This window comes from Ammospiza caudacuta, chromosome 18 (genome assembly GCF_027887145.1).
Source record: "Ammospiza caudacuta isolate bAmmCau1 chromosome 18, bAmmCau1.pri, whole genome shotgun sequence".
Classification (NCBI taxonomy): domain Eukaryota; kingdom Metazoa; phylum Chordata; class Aves; order Passeriformes; family Passerellidae; genus Ammospiza; species Ammospiza caudacuta.
Window position 1 is genome coordinate 1900690 of NC_080610.1, and position 23700 is coordinate 1924389.

General features: G+C 51.3%; 1 protein-coding gene across 1 annotated transcript in view; it reads right to left on the reverse strand.

Moving 5' to 3' along the window:
- The window catches only part of POLE (DNA polymerase epsilon, catalytic subunit), a 33286-nt gene extending 19421 nt beyond the window's left edge, over window positions 1-13865 (reverse strand). Inside the window, exons 1-19 of the mRNA XM_058816513.1 lie at window positions 13632-13865; window positions 13076-13156; window positions 12950-12994; window positions 12719-12811; window positions 12056-12210; window positions 8876-9017; window positions 8506-8586; window positions 8157-8264; window positions 7649-7759; window positions 7297-7382; window positions 6530-6649; window positions 5657-5789; window positions 5062-5175; window positions 4092-4304; window positions 3295-3402; window positions 2502-2630; window positions 1588-1690; window positions 1366-1512; window positions 643-788 (exon numbers count right to left, since the gene is read on the reverse strand). Of these exons, the coding sequence (XP_058672496.1) occupies window positions 643-788; window positions 1366-1512; window positions 1588-1690; window positions 2502-2630; window positions 3295-3402; window positions 4092-4304; window positions 5062-5175; window positions 5657-5789; window positions 6530-6649; window positions 7297-7382; window positions 7649-7759; window positions 8157-8264; window positions 8506-8586; window positions 8876-9017; window positions 12056-12210; window positions 12719-12811; window positions 12950-12994; window positions 13076-13156; window positions 13632-13862 (2346 nt within the window). The 5' untranslated portion in view covers window positions 13863-13865. The remainder of the gene's footprint in view (window positions 1-642; window positions 789-1365; window positions 1513-1587; window positions 1691-2501; window positions 2631-3294; window positions 3403-4091; window positions 4305-5061; window positions 5176-5656; window positions 5790-6529; window positions 6650-7296; window positions 7383-7648; window positions 7760-8156; window positions 8265-8505; window positions 8587-8875; window positions 9018-12055; window positions 12211-12718; window positions 12812-12949; window positions 12995-13075; window positions 13157-13631) is intronic.
- Window positions 13866-23700: the final 9835 nt, after the last annotated feature.

Below are 23700 nucleotides of genomic sequence, written 5' to 3' on the forward strand. Positions count from 1 at the left end.
ACATCCCATTTTATTTTGCAGCACAGGAGGGGTTGGCCAGAGGCACTTTGTCAGTTGTCAGATGAGACTTGCAGCTCCCATCATTGATCTGAATTCAAGCAGCACCAGCTGTGCTGCACCATATGTGTGCAGGGAAGAACTCAATACACTGCCTGATGGAATCCATCACACCCGGATAACAGCAGAACCACCAGTGTAGGAAAAGCCTCTCTGTCAGCCCTGGGAATCATGGCAAAAGAGGCAGCAGGGAGGAACTGCAAAGCAACAGGCTCTTTAATTAACTCTGCCAGACATAGAGCCCCTGGGCCTCCTAGAATAGTTTGGGTGGAAGGCACCTTAAAGCTCATCTCATCCCACTCCCTGCCTTGGGCAGGAACACCTTTTTACTAGACTAGGTTGCTGTAAGTCCCATCTAACCCAACTGGCTTTGGACACTTGGAGGGATGGGCCAGCCACAGCTTCTCTGGTCAACCTGTGCCAGCACCTTATCTCCCTCACAGGGAAGATTTTCTTTCCAATAATCAATACAACCCTGCCCTCTGTCAGTGGGAAGCCAAGAGAGTAATCCTTTGAGGTTTTCAGCAAGGCACAAGAGGTCCCCAGGCTTGGCAAGACAATTTGAGCAGCACCCAAGCTCGGTACCTTGTGCAGCCCCTTGAACTCATATCGGCGGTCCCGGAACGCTCGCACGGTGTCCACATAGAAAGAGTTTTCTCGTTGGCAGATGGTGGTGACTCGCTCCTCCACCTTGGTGACATGGATCTTCTTGTACGCTTTGCGGCAGTAATCTGGTCAAGGCAGGAGGCAGAGGGAGGTTGTCAGGGATGGCTGCCCTGCTACAGAGGGATGAACAGAGTAGGGATAGGGAGGCAGCTAAGCATAAGGCATGTGTGAGTGGGGGACAGCCCTACTGCAAAGGGAGAGGAAGACCCCAGTAAGGAAAGATGCAGCACCTCTTTATGGAGGTGGAGGGCCAGGGGGAAAACAAACTAATCATATGGCCCAGCTATAAACCCAGGCTCTGCCCCCAGCCAGTTGGGTGGTTCTGCTGGACAGCTTCCCTCCAGGTGATAGGATAATGTGATGTTTCTCTTTTATTAACTGGCTTTATTTAGCAGCCTGACAAAAAAATGGAGCCATTCATATTTCAGCTAAAATCTATGGCTCTCCAAGAGAAAGGGAAACACTGACAGAGGTATCAGTGCCTGGCTCTGTAGGAAGCATGCATGAGTCTGTTGGGATCCTGGAGAAGTTCTGAGACCAGCCTGACTTCACCCCACAGCCTAGGAGGGGTCACTACTGCTGAATACCGCTCATGGTCCACGGTGTAAAACACTGCCAGGATCATCACCTTGATTTTTTTACCTGCTAGGCGCTTTTTCTCATATTTGGCTTGTTCTTCCTGAGAAAGCTCGTGGAAGGCACGGGGTGGTCCATCAGGGAACAAGGGAGGGAACTTCTCTGACTCCAGCTGCTGCTGGATGCGGTGGTACTCACTGCGGCTGGCAGGCACTGCAGAGGAGGGCAGTGATCAGTCTCTTGGAGGAGAAGCAGGAATTTGGCTCCTTCTCTGTAGGCTGTACTTACTGAACTCTCCTCTCCACTGCCACGTCATCCGGCGCTGACAGTTGGCACCTGGCTTGTTGAAGTCACAGGCAGCACATGTGGCCTCATCCACCATGGCAGAGGGCTGGATGCAGTAAGACACAGAGGTGTTAGAGGGGACAAGTCCCCAAACCACAACTCATGCCAGAACAGGTGCTGAGTGGCAGGAGAGGACAGGTGTGAACATCAGAGATAGTACTCAGTGAGATCCCCTTTCCAGAGCCTTTCAGGAGCACAAGCTCCTCAAAACAACAGCTAGGTTTCTGGGAAGAGTTCTAGCTAAAGCTGCAGCTGAGTCTCTCAAGACCGAGCCACCCAGAGAAGGACAACAGAGCCAGGGAAGGGGGTGAGCACAAGTCTGGTGAGGAGCAGATGAGGAAGCTGAGGGCTCAGCCTGGAGAAAAGTAGGCTCAGGGAGGACATTCTTGCTCCTACAACTCCCTGACAGGAGGGTGGAGCCAGGTGGGCATCAGGCTCTGCTCCCAGGGAACAAGTGAGGAAACAGCCTTAAGTTGTGCCAGAAGATGTTTAGGTTGGATATTAGGGAAAAATCCTTCACTAAAAGGGTGACCAGACAGTGGCACAGGCTGCTCAGAGTGGCATTCTCCTGAAAGTATTTAAAAGCCATGTGAATGTGCCACTTGGGGACATGGGTTAGTGGTGGCTTTGGCAATGCTGGCAGAGTGGTTGGACTCAATGGTCTTAGAGGGTTTTTCAAACCAAAATAATTCCGTGATTCTACAATTCCATGGCAGCTTGACCAAATTTCATACCCAGCCTCATCTGCTTCCCCTACCCTGCGCAGAAAGTTCAGCCCCTGCTTTTAAGGGGATCCAGAGGGACCATCAAGGTCATCTGGAAATCAGATTAGGAGAGACAAGACTCATGTTACCCACCTGCAACCTGTTGGTCAGAATGATGTTGGGGTACATGGCCCCCACATCCAGATGATAGATAAGAGGACACTCAATTCTGTTGGGAACATCCTTCAGGGAATTCAACTTAGCCTTGATTTCATCACAAACCTGTGGTGAGGTAAAGAGAACTGAAACTAGGGCAGGAAGGAGTTAATGAATCAAATACTTTTTGCATTTGGTTTTTCACAGTCTCATTCGCCACAGGCTCTGGGGATGGATCTAAAGGACCAAAGGAGCAGAGCAGGGTCTCCTCGACACTGCTTTAGGTTTTGATTTCGATATCCAGAATAAGCTATTCCATAGGGATACCTGGGAAGTGGGAGCAGCTGCTTCCTAAATATGACTTGATCGAGGACCTTTTCAGTGCAAATGGGTTAATGGAGACAACAGCAAAAGACCAGAGGTCCCCAGTCTAGTGCTGCCCTCCAAGAAACTCCAGACTTGGATTTGGAGAGAGGCAACCTGCACTTTTGTAGCTGGTAAGAAGTAGGGAACAAGAGCATTTAGGATATCTGAGGGGGTCTGCCTTGTCTCTAAATTCCTTCCCAGCTCTCTCAGAGCTTTGCTCCTGGTTGAACCCATGAAGGCAAAAGCAGGAGCTGCATTCTTCAGATAGGGCAGAGACCCTGATCTCCAGGCTGGGATGCAGGACTCAGCCGGTAGATGGTCTTCTTAGGTCTTTCTTTGTAGAACATAAACCAAACCCAAACAAGCATTTTAGAGCTGCAGTCCCAGTTTCCTGCCCAACTCAGCCATGCTGCGGGTGCTGTACCTCCTGGAAGTTGGTGACCTGATCCAAGGGAATACCCTCCTCCTCCTCAATGGCATGCTGCAAAGTCTTCTCCACATGCTGCACCAGGAAGTCAAAGGCAGCAGGATTCTACAGGGACATGGAGATGGCAGTGAGGCTGTAGGCAACTGTCCCTGGCTGCAGGCCAGCAGCTTCTGCCCCATATCCCTGTCCCTGCTTTGCTTGTGGACCTCTAAGCTGTAAGGGATGTGTTGAGGCACTGGGGGAGTTGATAAAGGTAGCAGAAACAGGTAAAAAGCCCTCAGAAAGGGTTCAAAAGCATTCAGTTCAGTTTAAGAGAGGACAGGACCCCAAGTGACAGAGGCCTAACCTCCAAGAAACACTGGCTGAAAAACAAACCCCAAACCCTACTTCACTACCATCCCCTGCTGTCAACAAGCACTAGATTGCTTGCTCTCCCACTGAAGCACAGATGGCCACTTATAGATCTCCTCCCACCCCATCCCAGCCCAGCTTCAGGTGGCAAGGGTCTCCTGGAGGTTGCCAAGCATTGGAATGGGCTGTTGACGTCAGTGGCAAAATCACTATCCCTGAAAGTGCTCAGAAGACATGCAGATGTGGCACTTGGGGACAGTGGTGGCCTTGGCAGTGTTGGGTTAACAGCTGGACTTGGCAGCATTAAAAGGCTTTTCCAACCTTACTGATTTCTGTGATTCTAGATGCTGCCCTGGAAGCCCAGCAGGGATACACTGGAGATGCCAACACCAGTGGAAATGCTATCCCTCCATGAGGCCAGGGGCTGGCTGCTGGCCCGTTACCATTTTGAAGCGGCAGGGAATGTCACTGCGGAACACCCCCGATTCCAGTGCTTCCACATGGCCTCCCACATAGGTCTCTGAGTCCAGCACATGTCCATCTTCTGTAAGCTTGTTGAATTCCTGCTCCTGCTTGTTGGGGAAGATGATGTTGGCATGATAGGCCTGAACCATCAGCAGTGCCTCGCACAGTGTCCCAGATCCTTTTCTTAACACCTGCACATGAGAAACCAAATCTGGATTCAAATTCAAAAACAGTAGATTCAAATATCAGGAGGAACTGCTTCCCTGTGAGTGTGGTGAGGCACTGGACTGGCACAGGTTTCCCAGAGAACTGTGGCTGCCCCATGCCTGGAAGTGTCCAAGGCCAGGCTGGACAGGGTTTGGAGCAATCTGACCTAGTGGAAGGTGTCCCTGCCCTTGACAGGAGGGTGGATGAGATTATCTTTAAGATCCCTTCCAACCCAAACAGTCTGTGATTCTGTAGAAGTGCTGTCCCAGCACTGGCAAGACTGGACTGTCACACAACAAGCTGGACAGCTTCAGCTGGTGACACATCTACAGCACCACTCCATCAAGTGCCTTTGTCAGCTCAACCAGGTGGGAACAGACTGACATCTTCTACATGCTTGACAGCTTCCTTCATCATCCTCCTTGCAGCTGACAACAGCCAAGTTGAACAAGTTCACTGACAAGTGAACTTGGCTGAGTATGGAGCATCAGCCATTCTTTCTGGCTTTCTAGCTCCAGCCCTGCACTGCCGAATGTCAGGTGTCTTCTTATAGGAACCTGTCTCCAAACACCCTACGGCTGTAGGAGAAAGAAGCAGCCTCTAAATCCACCCTCCCTTCCTCCCTGCCACACACGCAGAGTATCTAAGCAGTGGGAATCAGAGCTGTGGCCAGAGCATCCCTGCAGAGTGGGAATCATGGTACTTCACCCAGAAAAGAGATAATTTTGGGAAAGCACTCACCTCATCAGGCTCCATGGGAATGATGGTACACAAGGCAAAAATGAAGGGATGCACGTACTTCATGTACATGTAGTAAGTAGCAACGGCATCAGACACTGAGTAGGTGGCCAGGGTCTGTCAAGGAACAAGAGAAGCAAATGAATCCCAATCCCATGTGAGAGTGGTTCAATGACAATGATCTTTCATTGCTTCCTGCTGGACATTCTCCTATTAGCAAGAATGAAAAGGCGTATTTCTCCATACCCTTTGGGACTCTATGGGTCTCAGGAAGCTGCTACAGGGCTCAGCAGAACCTCCTGCCATGACACCTGGAGCACTAACCCTCTCCTATTCCTCCAGCAGGTCTCAGTTCCTCATGGTGTTTCTGATTTCACTGATGCTTTTCACCCCACACTAATGTAAATAAATACAGAGAATGCACAGTGCAATGCCAGGGCCAGAATCACTTCAGGGGAATCCTGTTCCTTCTCCCTGTGAGCTCTAAGGCATGGGAAATCTGGGGAGACAGATTCAGTTAATTTCTCAAAATCCACTCTAACTTATAGACTCAGTCACAGTGCAGCTTGTTTTCCCATAGAGCACAAGGAGAGAATACCTGAGGCTCCTCCATGGCCATCCGGCACATCTCCTCAGGGTCCAGCTCCACTGGATCATAACCCAGTTTTGCTTTAGCTGCTGCTTTCAGGTTGTGACTTCCCACTGGGAGGTAACTGTCTCTCTTCACCCACCTGGACAGAATCAGGAAAATATCAGTTTGTGCAGAGAAACCAGGCCTGACCTTCAAAACAGGGTCAAGATTGTGAAGGGGACCTCGACTACCATGTCTCTCACCAAGGACAGCCCAGCATCCAAGAAGAGTGGATGCAGTTGGACAAGGCTGTCCAACTTTAGCTAGCCCAACCAGAACAGCCCCCAGTGTCCATCTCCCCACCACTGCTCATAATTTCCACCTTCCAGCTCCCTCAGTGGCTTTAAGATAAAAGTTTCACCGCTGAAGAAGACCCCACCTGCAAGAACATCCAGCTGTGCTCCAGAGCCCAGACTCTCCAGGGGGGAAAACCAACATAAAACGCTACAGTTCTGTCTCTCCCATGTCTCCTTTCCTCTTCCCACTATGTCAGGAGGCTGGTAGGTGAGGCTACAGTCCCTTTCCCTGCTCCAATGGCCAAACTTAACCCACTCCCTCTCCCTTTCTCTCTCCTCCCAACTCAGCAATCAAACACCCAAGGCTACAGGGCAAGAGCAGTCTGGGAACCCTTCAGGGGAAGACCTGGCAGCTCCTTTGGAATGCAGCACACCAAGGGGAAAAAGACAACACAGGAATGCATTATTACACAGCTGAAGAAGGTGACACACAAAGCTTCCAACAGACAGAACATGAGAACACTATTCAAATACAACCACAGGTATTTTATCCGAACTGAAGAGAAAAAGACACAGCTTTGTGTAGAGGGGCTGCATTCAGTACCTCAGACAGTCCATGTGGATGCACTGGGATGCTTTGTACTCTCCCTGGCTGTCCTTCTGAAACCCAATTTCCTGATACATATTAATTCCATGAGCTGCTGCTCTTGCTTCCACAAAGGGCCTGAGGAAAGAGGCAGCATGAAGAGAAGGAGCAGAACAGCCATTTTCCTGCATCTCTAACAACGGTTCCATAATCACTTTGTTACAAACTACCAAATTATTTTTCCTTGTGATTTATCTGTTTATAGACTTCCAGGCAGGACTTGAAACAACCTGGTCTAGTGGAAGGTGTGCCTGGCCATGGCAGTGAGGTTGGAACAAGATGATTTTTAAAGTCTCTTCCAACCCAAACCATTTTGTGGTTCAAGAGGCAAACCTGCTTGCTTGTATCCTGCATCTGAAGGCAGAGGTCTGTAGTCCCTCTCCTCCTGCTTCCCCAGGCTCATCTGAACACTTCTTCCAATATCCTCCAGGTCTCTTTTGACCCACTCCCTGCTCTCCCATGACTGAATTCATTCATATGCTGACATTCCCACATTGCCAAGGGTTTAAAAGTAGCTCAGGCAAGTGGATGGGACTCTTCAGAAAGTCCTCCTGCCAAGCCAATGACCACAGGATTTGGTGAGGTGCAGGACATGGCTGCCCCATATCTGGCCACATGACCTCCCCACACTGTCTGAGCTATAGAAGGATGTTGAGTATGGAACCTGACCTTGCCCTCTAGCTCAGGTGACACCTTGCCAGTTTAGTCATCATCCCTGATCTTACCAGTCAAAGAAGTCTCCATTGTATGTGACAATGATGGTGGGTTTGGTCTCCTGGACATGTTCAAACCACCTCCGGATTAAATGAGCCTGAGATGAAACGGAAAAGATGTGTAATTTAAGGAACTTCATCTCCTCTACAGGGAGGTGGTGGATACCACAGTTTGTTCCACACTTCCTCTTTCCTCTGCACCTAGCCCAAAACTGATCTCTCACCCTTACTCCCACGAAACAAAAGCACAAACAGCCCTGCTGGACTTACTGGGTTCCCCAGGGAGGCAATCTGCCAGGGAATGAGCCCTCTGGCCAAGAAAAGCTCCAGGCAGGTAAAACTCTGCAGAACAGAACAGACTTACCTCATCTGGTTCGTTAAAGACACAAAATGGACCCTCGTACTCCGGCTTGGGAGTAAACTCAAAGTCTTCAATGTTCTCTGAGACAATCTCCCTGTTTGTGATCAGGTAGCCCTGAGAAGGTGACAAGGAGGCAGTCAGGAGGACTGAAGTCACAGACAACTCAAAAATGCTGCCCAAACAATGGGATGCTTTTCTCTTGAAAGCCAGAGCTTCTGTCAAGGGGGAACAACATTTTGGGAGTCATCCATTGAAGCGTCATTGACCATCAGAAAGGAGGCCATGGAGAGACAACACAGAACACCAGTGTTGTCTCTGTCCTGCAGAGAAGCACCAACAACCTGGGCTGGGTTCCATGAAACATCACCCAGACATCAATGTCACCCCCACAGGCACACATCATGCAGCTGGCAGCATGGCAAGCCTGGAGACAGCAGGATTAGAGGTTAATGCTGGGCTGCTTCCTGGCTTTGCTGCCCAAGCCTGAAGGAAACCACCCGAGTATCCTTACCTGCCCATCAATCATGTAGGAGATCATCATGATCTGGTCTGTGTCTGCATCAGGAAACTTCAAAGGGAGTTTAGTTGTTTCAATATCAAAGGCAAGAACAACAGGATCCTGGGTAGGACCAAATCCATTAGAAAATATTTCAGAGCTGACTGAAAGGGTGTTTCCCATAAAACCCAGTGTTGGTACAGTAAGTGAACCAGAACATCCCTGTTTATCGTTTTAGTGCTTTATAAACCCAAAAAAGACTACCCAAGCCCAGTGTTTCCCCTGCCGCCATGGTTTTACACTGGCAGCACATCAGACTGTTGGGGCAGAACATCTGCACAAAGAACAGCTGCCCAGTGCTCACCGGCCGCTCCACAAGGTCATCTCGGCGGGTGATTTCGGGTGGGTAGGTGCTGCCCCGGTATCGCACGTTGTACCAGTGAGCCTGTGGAGAGATGAGGCTGGGTAGTGCCTTATGGCAGGGCTACATCCCCATGTCACTCCATCCAGCTGCTGGGGATGGAACTGTGGCAATCACAGGCAGCCCAGAAGAAAAGTTTGAACTACTGCCACGCATTAATCAGGTAGCTTTTCTGCATGCCATTAAATATGAAGCCCAGGAGAACAGAACTGAGCTCCAGACAAGAACTCATTGTCATCAATACTTTTGTAAAGGTTTGAAGAGAAAAAACTTTTCTATGCTTTAGGAGTGTGACTGGGAAAGCAAAGCTCACCACATGGATCTTCAGATCAATGGAAAGGCGAACGTGGTAAGGCACATCATACTCCCGCATATCCACGATGTTGTCCATCTGGTTGGCAACTTTTTTTGAGGCTCCCTCCTCATCTGTGCTTAGACTGCCCCCACTCAGAGCACTGCAAGAGCAGAGGGGAGCAGCTGCCTTATCCATGTGTCACACAGAATCACTGGGTTGGAAGAGACCTTTAAGATCATCGAGTCAAACCCAGCCCTAACACTTCAACTAAACCCTGGCACTGAGTGTCACATCCAATCTTTTTTTAAACACATGCAGAGATGGTGACTCCACCACCTCCCTGGGCAGATTATTATAGTACTTTATCACTCTTCCAGTAAAAAACCTTTTCCTAACATCCAACCTAAATTTCGCTTGAGACTGTGTCCTCTTATTCTGTCAGTTGTTGCCTAGAGAAAGAGACCAACCCCACCTGACTACAGCCACCTTTCAGGGAGCTGTAGAGAGTGATAAGGTCACCTGTGTCTCCTTTTCTCCAGGCTAAACAATCCCAGCTCCCTCAGTTGTTCCTCACAGGGTTTGTGTTCCCAGCCCCTCTCCAGCCTCGTTGCCTCCTCTGGATGCGCTCCAGCATCTCCACGTCCTTCCCAAGCTGAGGGCCCAGCACTGGGCACAGCACTCGAGGTGCAGCCTCAGCAGTGCCCAGGGCAGGGGCAGAATGAGCTCCCTGGTCCTGACACCATTCCTGACACAGGCCAGAGCCTTTGGCCTTCTCGGCCCCCAGGGCACTCTGCTGGCTCGCGTTCAGCCGGCTGTCACCAGCACCCCCAGGGCCCTTTGTGCCTGGGCCCTGTCCAGCCACTCTGTCCCCAGCCTGGAACGCTGCAGGGGTTATTGTGGCCAAAATGCAGGACTGGGCACTTGGACTCATTAAACTTCATCTTATTGGACTCTGCCCATCCCTCCAACCATTCCAGGTCTCCCTGCAGAGCCCTCCTGCCTTCCAAGAGATGGACACATGCTCCCGGCTTAGTGACATCTGCAGATTTACTAATGAAAGACTCAATCCCTTCATCCATGTGGTCAATAAAAAGATTGAACAGAGCTGGCCCCAGCTCAGAGCCCTGGGGACACCCCTGGTGCCTGGCTGCCAGCTGGATGCAGCACTGCTCACCACCACTCTCTGGGCCATCCAGCCAGGTCTGAGCCCAGCACAGAGTGCTCCTGTCCCAGCCCTGGGCTGCAGCTTTTCCAGGAGTGTGCTGTGGGAGACAGTGCCAAAGGCCTGGCTGGAGCCCAAACAGACACATCCACAGCCTTTCCCTCACCCACCAGGGGGGTCACCTGGAGACCATAAAAGGAGACCAGGTTGGCCAAACATAAAAGGAGACCAGGTTGGCCAAACATGACCCAACCCTCCTAAACCCCTGCTGGCTGGGTCTCATGGCCTGGCCATCCTCTAAGTGCTGGGTGATGACACTCAGTCTAAACTGTTCCATTACCTTACCAGGTACCAAGGTTACACTGACTGGCCTAGAATCACCAGGATCCTCCTTCCCACCCTTGTTGTGAATGGGTGTCACACTGGGCAGTTTCCAGTCATCTGGAACCTCACCAGTGAGCCAGGACTGCTGGCAAATGATGGAGAGCAGATTGGCAAGCTCTTCTGCCAGCTTCTCATCACCCTGGGGTGGATCCCATCTGGGCCCATAGATTTATGAACATCCAAGTGGCTCAGCAGTTCTCTGACAGCCTCCTCCTGGATAACAGGGGGATCATTCTGCTCCCTGGCACCATCTACCAGGCCAGAGCACAGCTGTCCTGAGGACAAGCCATCTTCTCACTAAAGACTGCGACAAAGAAGGCTTTAAAGACCTTTGCCTTCTCCCCATTGGCAGAGACTAAATTCCCTCCCACATCTAGTAGAGAGCCAAGGTTGGTCTTACCCTTCCTTTTGCCATTAATATATTTGTAAAAACATTTTTTATTATCCTTCACAAAAGTTGCCCAATTAAGTTATAACTGAGCTTTGGCCTTGCTAATCTTTTCCTACATGCCTTAGCAAGCCTCATAAATATTTCCTGAGATACCAGACACTTCTTCCACAGATGATACGTGCTCTTTTTATTTCTAAGTTCCTTCAAAACCTCCTTGCCCATCCAGGCTGAATGTTTGCCTTGTCGACTCATCTTTCAGGGCACAGGGACAGTCTGTTCTATGCCCTCAAGATCTCTATTTTGAGGCACACCCACCCCTCCTGGACTCCTCTTGCTTCCCAAGGAACTCTCTGAATAAGTCTCCTAAATAGGCCAAAGTCGGCACTCCAGAAGTCCACTGTGAAAATTTTATTGATGTTCCTCCTTATTTCACCAAATATTGAGAACTCTGTAATTTCATGATCACTGTGCCCCAAACGGCCTTCAACCACCACATCTCCCACCAGCCCATCTCTTCTCGTAAGCCACAGATCTAGCATAGTCCCTCCCCTGGTGTCAGTCTGCCAAGGACACCCACTGGCACTGGTGACACTGGCAACAGGAGTCAGGGACAGGAGAGAAATAGAAAATGTTGGATTATTTCTGTCTTGGTCACAATTAGAAGTAAGGTTGCCCATTGCCTCTCTGTACCCTTTCACAGGGAACAGGCAAACTATACAACAGGCAACCAGATATACCACTAAACCCCACCCCATCAGCTCTGGGGCCTCTTAATGTGCAGCACAGAGCTGGAAGAACCACCCCGAAGATGGGTGGTCAAAAGGCATAGCAGGAGTCACATCTAGGCAAGATAACAACTCTGAAGAGAGTTGGGAAATACTCAAGAGGGTCTAATTATTAAGAGGGTGATGAGGCACTGGCACAAATTGCCCAGAGCAGCTGTGGCTGCCCCATGCCTGGAAGTGACCAAGGCCAGGCTGGACAGGGTTTGGAGCAATCTGGTCTAGTGGAAGGTGTCCCTGCCCTTGACAGGAGGGTGGATGAGATTATCTTTAAGATCCCTTCCAACCCAAACCAGTCTGTGATTCTGTAGAAGTGCTGTCCCAGCACTGGCAGCCTGGTCTAGAGGAAGGTGTCCCTGCTCATTGCATGTGGGTTGGACTAGACTGCCTTTAGAGGTCCCTTCCAACCCAAATTACTCCACAGTTCTGTGAATTATTAACACGAGAGACTGACTGAATCCCCTGGGGGGAGATCCCACCTCGACAGCATGGTTGTGTAGATGTCACTCGCCTGGTCCTGCTCCCTGTTTTTCCTCACGGCAGGAGAGATTTCCTTCCGCACCTTCAACAAGTCCTCCACAGTGTTGAAGGACAGCTTGATGTAGTTCCTCTTCAGGCCTACCAAGTGGTTTGGCTGCAAAGCAGCAAGAGAACAGCAGCTCAGGGATAGGTACCAAGAGAGAAGGGTGGAAGGCCAACAAGACTGATGCAGGTGGAAGGATTGGGCAAAAAGGAGATGCTGATGGGTGGGACAGTAAAGCACTGAGGAGAGATTCTCGTGGGTGTGTCAAGAGCACAAGAGTAGCACAGCAAGAGCCCAGCCAGCCCTGCTGCTTGTGCAGGCACCCACAAGTGGGATTTACCCAGGGAAAAATCCCCCTCCTGCAGTATCCTCCTTCCTCCAACCACTTTAATTCTAGAAATTAATGTCCTGAACGCACTGTCTGAAATAACTGATATGTTCAAGGAGAGGAATGTAATTACTGCTAATAAGCACTTAGCCATAGAAAACACGTTTCTGAGATGCCGCAGCATCAGGAGATTTAAGTCAAGCATGCTGCTTTCACTCCCTGCTCATGCCTTCCTACATCACTAGACTGGTGCAAGGTCCAAAAAAAAAAAAGCCACAGATGGATACAGACCAAGTCCAAGTCCTCTTTGGGGACAGTTTCCAGCTTTGCAATCTTTCCTTGGAACTTCTTGGAGAGGAATGAGGACACTTCCCGCTCACAGCCCTGTCAAAAGACCCTGGGGTTGAGTAGTGCATCTCTGTCCTTGGGAGGAGAGCATCCCAAAGCAGGCTGCCCAGGAGGTCCTGAGTTCCCCAAGATGCTGTCTCCTTTCCTGGGGAGATCAGCCCTGTCCCTCCTCACCTTCCGGGTAGCAATGTAGAAGTAGGGCTTGTAGGGTAGGGCCACCTAGGAAGCAGCAGACAGACAATGGTGACAGGTTCTCTCCTGGGACACTGTATCCACTTGGTCCCCGCCCCCGGCACCCACCTTGAAGCGGTTCCCATCCTCCTGGATGAAGTAGTAGTCCACAGCGCTCACTGACTGCCGGTCCTCGTCCAGCACCTCCGTCTGTCCATGAGAGCACCAAGACTCAGCAAGATCCCTCCATGAGACTACCCCGGGACCCCCCCACGGGACTCTCCCCCCCGGGCTCACCGGGAGTCTCCGTGCGGGACTTCCCTCCCGGTAGTGCCAGGGAAACATGGGAGGGCCAGCAGGGACATTGGGTCTTTTCCCCCGAGTACGGCTGGGGTCTGTCTGTCGGAATCGCCTCCTTGGCCCTACCATGGATCTCCCCAGAGGACTCCCTCCCCCGCTCCCTACCTGTGGTCTCTCCGTGGGACACTCCCTCCCCACCCCGGCTGTATCGGGGGTCTCCCCAAAGGACCCCAGCCCTACCGGCCATAACTCGGTGGGACTCCCATCCCTGGCACGGCTGAGGTATCTCTGGGAAACCCCTCCCCAGACCCTATCGGGGGTCTCCCCACGGAACACCCCGTGCCCCGTCTGTTGCCTGCTAGCCTCCCGCCGCGCCCGCCCGTACCGGGTGCATGTTGATGAGCCAGCCAGTCCGCTCACCGGGCTCGGCGGGCCGCTCGAAGCCGAACAGCGCGTCCAGCCGGTCCGTGCGCTGAGCCCGCTCCAGGCGCTTGAGTGCAGACAGCGCGGAAGCATCGTCACGGCCGGGCCCGGCGCCGTCCGCCGGCTCCCGGGGCCCGCCTGGCCGCCGCCCCCGCCGCGCCGGCTCGGCCTCGGCGCCGTCCCGCAGCCCCATCCCGGCCGGCCCGGGCCGCACCTCAGCGGCGCCGCGGGAGAAATTTCCCGCGCTACGCCACATTCTCGCGAGAGCGAACTCCCTTACCGCGCCCCGCAGCGAGAGCACCAATCAGAACGCGGCCCCGCCTCCCCCGCGGATGGATCCCACCAATGACAGGCGGAGCTCTCCCCCCTCGTCCCGCCCCCGGCGCCCCCCCTCCAGCCCCTGCGCCGCGGCGAGTCGGCCGGGGCCGCGGGCTCGGGCTGGGGCCGGGCCGGGGCCGCGGGCTGGGGCTGGGGCCGGGGCCGGGGCCGCGGGCTCGGGCTGGGGCCGGGCCGGGGCCGCGGGCTCGGGCTGGGGCCGGGCCGGGGCCGCGGGCTGGGGCTGGGGCTGGGGCTGGGGCCGGGCCGGGCCGGGCCGGGCCGGGGCCGCGGGCTCGGGCTGGGGCCGGGCCGGGCCGGGGCCGCGGGCTCGGGCTCGGGCTGGGGCCGGGCCGGGGCCGCGGGCTCGGGCTGGGGCTGGGGCCGGGGCCGCGGGCTGGGGCCGGGGCTGGGGCTGGGGCCGGGGCCTCGGGCTGGGGCCGGGCCGGGGCCGTGGTCTGGCCGCGGGGAACCCCTGCCCGGCTGCTGCAGCCCCGGAGCCGGGTCCCGCCCAGAGCCAGGATGTAGCTGCTGCTTTCCCCGTTGTGGATTCAGGTAGCAGCGAACCTATGCACAGGTCCCAGAGTGAGTCCTAAGTGGTATCTAACAAAGGTTAACCACAAGTAATATTGTAAGATGTGCAGGTAAAACAAGCAGGATAGCGAAGAAAAGCAAGACAATGGGGCAAGTAAGTTAACAAACGCCATCAAGAGCAGATAGCAAGTTCTAAGGGAACTTGCAAACTGCGAAATTAGCTAAAACCAAGTTAGACTGTAAAACAAGCACCAAGGCATGTGCTGAAGATAGAGGTAGAAAGTGCAAATGTGAAGACTACAGAAATCTTCATCAAAAGACCACCAGAAGACTGATGACCACCACAGAAGAACTGACAAAGTTCTTTGTTGGTGAAGCAACAAACTCTTGTAAAACCACGACACAGCTTTATGCAAATGTGAGTATGGTAATGATATGTTGTAATCGTGTCATTGTAGGGAAGGACTTCTAAAATGTAACTGAAGCCTACAGAAGACTGAGTTTTCGGCAGAGAGATCCCCCTCGCTCCCAGTGCTGAATAAGCAAATACCTGCTCTGTAGCCTTCTGACTATAGAGTTTTATTTTCTTGCCCAGTTTTGGACTTCAAGAAATACACAGGTCCCAGAGACACACACATGGATGCAAACACAGGACACCCAGGACTCACAGGCACCGGGCATACAGATCAAGGTGCACACACCTACAAGGTGCTGCTGTCATCAGCACCTTGCACAGGACCCACACCACACCCCAGCCCCATCCCCACACTCCTCCCCGTGCCTGGTGTCGTCCCAGTTCACACGTGCAGCAGTGGCAAAGCCCAGGCTGATCCTTCGGGAAGGGCCAACCCCAACTGGTTTCTGGATAGGCCATGGATTAGTGTGTCCCCTTTGTATAGAAAATCATGCTATGAAAAGCCAGTGTACATAAAGGAGACAGTGTTGGAAATTATACAAGGTTTAACATTTTTTTATGTAACTTTAGTCAGGTTAGTTCGTCTTTGTCTAGAGGAAAAAGGAAGTGAAGTTTCTTTTCAAATGACTATGTTTCACTGGGTGAAAATTGATGAATTTAACACCCACATAGATTGGGAATAGCCAGGAGACACAGATACTGGCAGATAGGCAGCCTTCAACCCCAGACACTGCCCCCTGGCGTAGTTGGAGACACCTGGTCTGGAAAAGACTGATAAGAGAACCAAGAAATGAGGACCAAATTAGCCTTGGAGGTGAAGAAATCTATAAATAGGAAACCCCATACTAAGAACTGCCTAACTTGGGACCAATGCACATTGAAACAGTGAATTTCTGTGAGGTTTGACTATATAAAATAGGGGGGAAATCTCATAAAATTTATGTGTCATAGAATGATTTTCTCTTCAATCTTGTGTGGGTGAAATTTCTATTGCATATTCTGGCCAGAATAAAGCAATGCCTTGATTCTCTAACACTAAAAATGGTTGTTGGAAAGTTTTTTGTTCTCACCACAGTTTTGGTGACACGTTCATTCTTTCTATTTGACCTGAATTCCGAGGGGGCCAAGGGGTATGGAGGTCCCACTGAATTCTCAAAGCAGCCATAATCCTTTGAAGGTTCCCTCAGTAAAATGAGTTGCCCTGTCCAAGTCCACTGCCTTCACAATCCCATATTCAGAAATAATTTGTTAACTGATCAAATAAACAATCAGTTAGATCTGTCAGATCCAATAGCTGAAGTGGCTAGAAACACCTCTGGCCACCCTGCTAGCTGGCATACCACTACCCACTGGCTGAGGTACTTGAGAGGTACACACTTCCCAAAACACCTAAGAATCCCTTCTAATGTATCTCCCCCCACTTTGTCTTTTCCTTGTGTCACTCAGTGGAGTTCTTATGGAATTTATGGTTCTTCTCATTGTTTCTTTCTTCTCTCAGTATCCAATTTTATTTATCAGCAGACCTACAGTTTATTGGTAAAGACAAACCTCTCTCATTCCGTTCATCAATCGGTGGAATCCTTCCCATTGTTTCTTTTATCTCTCAGTGCTAGTTTTCTCTACCAGCAAACTCACAGTTTGTTTATGAAGACAAGTCCCTCATTCCTTTCAGGAGGATAGGAGTGTTATAGGGAGACATACATGTCTCCAAAAGGCCCCGCTTTAACAGGGACTCAATAACAGGCTGTGACCTTGAAAAAGGGTATTCAATACCACTTATCCTGGTTGCTTCAGAGTAATTTGGAGAGGCAGTTTTCCATATTGCCCTGGGACTGCCAACACTTATGGGTTCACTTTAGCATAAGCTTTATCAGCACAATGGCACCAGTTTCCCCATCACCCCTCACAACACTAACTCACACCTCCAACTCAGTCATTAAATCCCCTCCTAGCAAAACACAATCACAGCTAGGAACAAACAGAAATTCACACTTTTCAAACCCATCTCACATATTCACCAATAGGGGTTGAATAAAGTGCACTGGCTCTATTTCCCACTTACTCCCTGAATTATTAAAAGAACCCCCTTTGACATAAAATTCAAAGTAAACTGAGAGACTCCCAAGTCTACTAGGAAACACACTTTTTGGTTCAGACCCACCTTGCATGTTATCAAGGGCTCCAGTGTGGTGAGCCCCCAGTACAATAGAAATCCTGACACCCTGAACAATCAATTTCTAAAGTTCTATTTTTTTTTTACAAATGGCACATTGATTAAAAACTGTGCCATTATTCTTGCCTGTACCTTTACCTTCTCCTCACCCCTTCTTACATGTACCTGATGTGCCTTCCTAACCAATTCTTGCAAGGGCCCACGCTGTCATCTCTCCAGCCAGTGCTCTCACTGTTTGTGGGCTCTCATGTTCCCAAAGCCACCGAAGTCTCTGCAAATCTCTCACCTCCCCGGTGACCCAAACAAAATCCCTTCTTATATCAGGCCAGGATTTGATGATAGACTGTATCTTAGACCATATACCAAAACCAGTCCCTGTCCTGCCGCAGTGTCCAGACACATCCCCCAGCATGCTCATCCAGGTCTCCGAGCAGCTCTCTCAGCACCACAAGCTCTGTGAAGCACAAGGTGCCGGTGGATGGGCACAGAGGATGGTGCCACAGGGAGGGCAGGTGAAACATCCCGCAGCCTCATGGGGCCCTGCCCGTGGCGTGTGGCATCAGACACTGCCCAGCGCTGAGCCCCTCAACCTCGGCTTGTCCCAAACCTCCTGCACAGGTGCCCAGCCCATGGCCCTGCTCCTGCAGTCTGACACCTGCTCTCAGCACTCCTCGCCATAGAGAAACCCCCTCAGGTCCTGAGTAGTAAGTGGGAAAACACACATCCTCCACTCTGGCTCCATAATGACCTGGGGAGGGGTGCAGGCATAGGAACAATATCTCCCTGTTTTCTCTGTTCTGGAAGCTGGGAATACAAAAGGCTTTGGCCCTGTATTAGACTGCATGTTTTGAAGATATGGTGGAGAACATCCTAATCTTCACTGTTTCTCTTTCCTTATCACAGTGTCCCTCTGCTGTTTGCCTTAACCACATTCCTCCACACTCCCCTTCGAACAATCCTTTCTCAAACCAACACCATCAGTCTCCTGTTGCAGAGAGTCCTTCTCGACTTCCCTTATTGCCCCTTCTGGGTGTGGCAATTGCTGAGACCCTCTCTCAATTTTCCCTTACTGCTCTCTCTGGGCATCCATTCCCAGTTGCTGAGACCCCTTTTCAACTCCTCTTATTGCCCCCTCTGGTAGTCCATGTCCTTAACTACCTCTGGGAGAACAGAATGTGCAAACCATCTCAACATTCTCCCAAAGGACCCTTTGGAGGTATTTTGGGATCATCATCCCTTTTCTTGATTTTCCTTTACTGCCCTCTCTGGACATCCTGCCATGTTTTACACCCTGAGGGTCCCACTGTACTCACTGGTGAGATCTCCAGTGGTCTTTTCCTGTGGACTCTTCTTGGTCCCCCTGGTCTGCCTCTTGTCTGTCACCTGAACAGTCTCAGGTACCCCATCAATTGCTCGCTGCTGGCCAGTGCTGGAGGGATTTGGTCCCCCAAAAACTGGGCAAGGCACGCCTCCAACTCCTCTTCCTGTGTGCCAGGCCCAGACAGTGAAAGGACCCCGGATGAGTCCCCCATCTTGTATGGAAAATCATGCTATGAGAAGCCAGTGTTCATAAAGGAGACAGAGAAGTTATGCAACTTTATTTGAATAAAGGGAGAGGGGCAACTGGGGTACATGCCCGCGGGGTTTTATCTCTTCATGTTTTGGAGGATGCAGCCTCCTTTTACCCTAAACTCTTGGCTGCATGTTGCCCTCTTCCTTTCCCCATTGGCTGAGGTACTAGGAGGGTACAGCCTTCCTGAACTGCCTACCACATATCCCCCCTTGAACCTGTCATTTCCCCCCAAAGTTCAGCAGCTCCGGCTTGTACAGACTCATTTGTCTATTTCAGGAGTCGAACGTAACCCTAGCCCAGCTCTGGGTTCTGTAACAAACCTGCAACTTGAAGTCAAAGACATTAACACCAATACTTTCACCTATCGAATTGTTTGTAAAGACATTAGTACACATCTTTCTTACCACCTTCACTGCCCCCCTTGTCATCTCGCAGTCAGCTCTGTGTCCTCTCTGTTCCCATCTTTCTCCTTTTAATAACACATCCTGCTTGCACTGAGGATCTTCAACCCTGCCAGGAGCAGAGACACACTCATAGTCTGTTTCCACAGTGTTACAGTTTAAGAAAGGTATTTCCCAATTTAGTGTTCGAAGTGAAACATTTCAAATTATGCACCACCCTGCGGGTGGCTGGAGAGGAGAATTGAAGGCACAAAAGGTAAAAAATCACAGGCTGAGATATGAATAATTTACTGGAAACAGCAATGAAATAAGAAACAGAACAGTAACAGAAACAGAACTAATAACTGAGTGTACAAGATGGGAACAATTCACATGTGAGTGCTCACCATGTGGAATCTGATGTTACCCTGATCACAGGCTCCACCTAGCCACCAGAAGAGACCCCTTCCCCACCCTGTGCATAATCTGAGGTGGTACAGAATAACCCCCATCCTGGCCTGGCCCCTTGTGCCTACTGCAAAAATTAACCCTGTCATGGCTGGAACCAGAACATGCAGCAATGTGCTCTCCATGTGTTTCAGAGAAGGAAAAGATAAAATATACATAGTGAGGCAGAGGCCTCATTTCAACCCACAAATCCACGGAGAGGTGAGGAGCATGTCACCACTTCCCTGAAGCACATTTGAGTTTCCCAAACTTGCCATCTCCTCTTAGGAAAATCGAAATTATACCTGAGCTTGACCCAAAAAATCTCTTTGTAGATCCCTGCTGCCAGAACAGACTGTCCTGCCCTGACTGGCATGTCCAGCAGCATCAGTGATGGCATTCTAATGGTCCAAAAAGGAACTGACTTTATGGATGTGAAAAATGGGTTTTAAAAATATCCTGCTGGTTTTCTTCTGAATGTGCAGCAGCTGCTATTGACTCAGACTTTCCTTGAAGATGCAGGGACCTGTGTGTCTGCTGTTTTTTGTGAGCCTGTTACCTGGGTCCTGTGAAGTCAGGTTGCCTGCTTAGAGGCTCTGCCATGGGGACAGACACGTCTGAGGCATCAGCACTGGATTGTGAACCAAGGTCTCTTCTTCTAGTAACTTCTCACCAGGTGTGACACTGGTTGTCCTCTTCTGGCATATGAGTCAGCCATGCAGGGCAGGGCTGAGACTGGATGGTTCAGAGGACTTCTTGCTGCTCTGCACTGTGGATTCTGCGTTAAAAGGTCAGGATTTGGGTGCTGGTAAACCTGACTGCCCTTCAGCAGCAAAAGAAATCACAGAATCACATGTGAATGATTTGTTTCGTTTGTTTGAATGGTTTGAGTTGGAAAGGACTTTTAAAGGTCACCCAGTCCACAGCCCTGCCATCAGCAGTGACATGTTCCAGTAGACCAGGTTGCTCCAAGTCCCAGCTGACCTGGCCTGGGGACACTCCCAGGGATGGGTCAGACACAACTTCTCTTGGCACCCTGTGCCGGGGCTTCTCTCTTAACTTATTGCCACTGAGTTGTCACCTGGGATCGGGTAGATTTGAAGAGCTGGCATTGCACCACCACCATTCACTCATGGGGAGTGAATTTAAGGTTGAACACAACCTTCTCCAAAGCACTCTGGGCAGTGAGAAGGTGGATTTTCCAGGACCACAAAGCAAGCTGTCAGTCAGGACAGTCTCTCCAGGCTCATCTTCCCAGATTTAAAGTGGTCCATGGAATATGGGCTGGAGTTTATCTTCTGCAAGATAAACAGGCAACAAGGTTTTTATAAGTTTCTATCAGGCTGCCCCTTCTCTTTGAGGCTTTAGCACCAGAAAGGGAACATGTCCACACACAATGAAATGTTCTGCTTTAGGTGCCATGTGTGTCCTGGGCTTTGGGGTCCAGAGGGCATTGCAGGCCTTTGGCAGCCTTCCTGAGGGCTCAGAAACTGGCAGATCTGAAGGTGGCAACACGGGACCACAAAAATTACCAGACTTCACCATGCAGTGTCCTGCTTGCAAAGCTCACACACTACAGACTGAGATGCAGGTGGGCACTGTGTGAGTCGCCCAGTGTTTGATCAAATCCAGAGATGAGAAACTTAGGGATGAGTGGGCCAGAGGCTCTGCTGATGACCAGTCTCCTGGGTTATCTCTGGAACACACCTTGCTATTAACCTGGCAGGCTAATATAATCAGATATAACAGGCTAGCTCTGACCACTTGCATCCCACCCCAGAGTGGCTCAGGTGGTGGGCGGGCACAGCTGGCCAGCTGCTGGCCTGGTGGAGCAGAGGGGGCACAGCCATTGCCACCTGCAGCTGTCAGAGGTGAAAAGGGCTGGAAACTCTCCCAGCAAGGCAGGTCTGACTTGCTGGGCTGTGAGTGTCCAGAGGTCACTGTGGTAGGTGGGAGAAGTGTTGGGGCAAGGAGAGGCTGGTGGTGTGGAGCTGGAGCTTAGGAAGTGAGAGAAGGATGAAGGATGCTAAAGAAAAGCAGAGGAACACAGGGAAAAGCGGGGAACTTTGGAGGAAAGGGAGAATTTGGACCTGTCTGGAGAGAGGTCTCCAAGGAGCTGGAGAGGTCCTGGGAGGTTGGCAGGCTGAAGGATGGTGGACTGGGACTCCCAGGTCCCTGTGGCTGCTGTACCTACGAGGTGGATGAAGCAGAGGAGATGCACCATCTGCACAGCTCCAGACTGCACTTCCGAGTGGAAGAGGGACCTGGTTGGCACCTGGTCAGCCTTACTCAGGTGCTTGTTTCAGGTGTATCTGTAGATGATGGTCCCTGCTGAGCTCTGCCCAAAACTGAGGCCTGCGATGGGGCACTGGGGTCACCTGCACCAGGGAGAGGGCTCTGCAGGTGGGAGGGGTGGCTAGCTTCTGGAAGGGGCTCCTGCTTGGACTGATAGCTCTTATCAGGTGAGGTACCTGGAGAGTGTTAGGTTATCTCTGGAAGATATGCTTCTGGAAGATCCTGCAACACACATGTAGCCAGTTTGGTCTGAGTGGGGTGTTTTGCACTGGGTGCTGCTTGCAGGGGGGTGCTGGGATTTACAGGGAAGCACTACACAGCTTGGCATTGAAGATCAGAGCCTTGTGAACATCATTGACACCAGTGAAAAAATCATTGACTGGCACTTCCTGTACCCTGAGACCTGGAACAAGCACTAGCTATGCTTGAGGCTCACCATCTCTTTAATACAGATCTCTGTATGCAGGCATATGATGCACTTGGGCCAGTGCTACTAGAGGGAAGGCATTGGTTCATCCCTGCATCCCCTAGGCAGGAGAGCTGCTGGGATGGCCATGCTTGGAGCTCCAAGCTGTGTTTCACCCACTGATTTTTAGGTTATATTTTGCTATTGGAAGTTCCAGATGGGGAAGTTTCTGTTTCCCAAGAGAACTGTTTCCCAAAATGTTGTTGGTTGCGCACTTTTTTTTTATTTGAGTAAAGCCTGTGTTGATTCCACTCTGCCTGGGTGTAGCAGCAGGGAGGAAAGTGGCCACAGGCAGTTGAAATGTTTAGCGAGAACAAATTAGGGATGCGAGCAAGTAGAATTTGCCTTTCCAGGAACTTAAAAAATGGTGCAATGTGTGCTGAGTTAGTGCAGTGAAAGTGATAAGACTCATCTGGAGAGAGAGCATTGCTGTGAGTAACAGGTTCTTAAGGCACATCTGACCCTGCAGGTGACAGCCAGAATCAGTGCCAGGTTGCCTGCTCTGTGTGTGGCTGTGTCAGTGCCTTGCCAGGACCAACAAAGGCCTGTTCAGCTGGGGGCAGGAGTGGAAGCCTGAGAACATGAGCAGCATCCCCAGCACTGAGTGTGGTTCCATCCTGCTCCTTGCTCCTGCAGGATGGAACCAGGCTAGCATGGGCACGGAGCCTGCCTGGCCCAGCACCAGGGTCTGTCCCTCTCCTGGGATCGAGGGCAGCTCCTGCCAGCTGCTGTGCTGCTGCTGTGGCAGTGCTGGACCCCAACCACCGTGACCCATGTGCTGCCGTCCTGCCTGCCCCCAGCCCTGCAGTGCTCCTTCCTCAGGCACCTTCACTTCAGGGGAGATCTTCACTCTCTGCTCCTCGAGAAGCATCTGTCAGAGGTGTGTGAAGGCTGCTCACTGTCTCCTCAGTCTGTGTCCTGAACAACAGGGAGACATTGTCCTTTATGCCTCATATTTGTGAGGAGAAGCCATCCTCCAGTAATCTTCACCCAGCCTTCCTGATCCCCTTAGCTGCACGAGTCCCCTTGTATACTCTCATGTGTGCTGTGACTTCCACATCCTCCCTGTGCCCCTGCAGCTCCAGCAGCCCTGCTCACCAGGCTGTCAGTGAGGACCAGGCCATGACCTGACCTGATGATTCCTTATCTTCTCACACCTCCCTGGGGCACACATAGCCACAGCCACCTGGGTCCTTCCCTCCTACCCGTTCTCCTGGCCAGGGTGACTCTCCAGGCACCACCCCGATCTGCACCTACTCTCCCTCGTCCCTTTGGACAAATCTGCACTCACTTCCCCCAGCCCACCCTGCACTTACATGTTGGTATACTGCACAAAAAGCAGCTGGAGGTGATTTCACAGTGCTGCAGTGTCAGGTTGCTGTCCATCTGCACTACTGCAGTGCAGCATTCCTGTTCAGGGGCCTGGAAGGAGC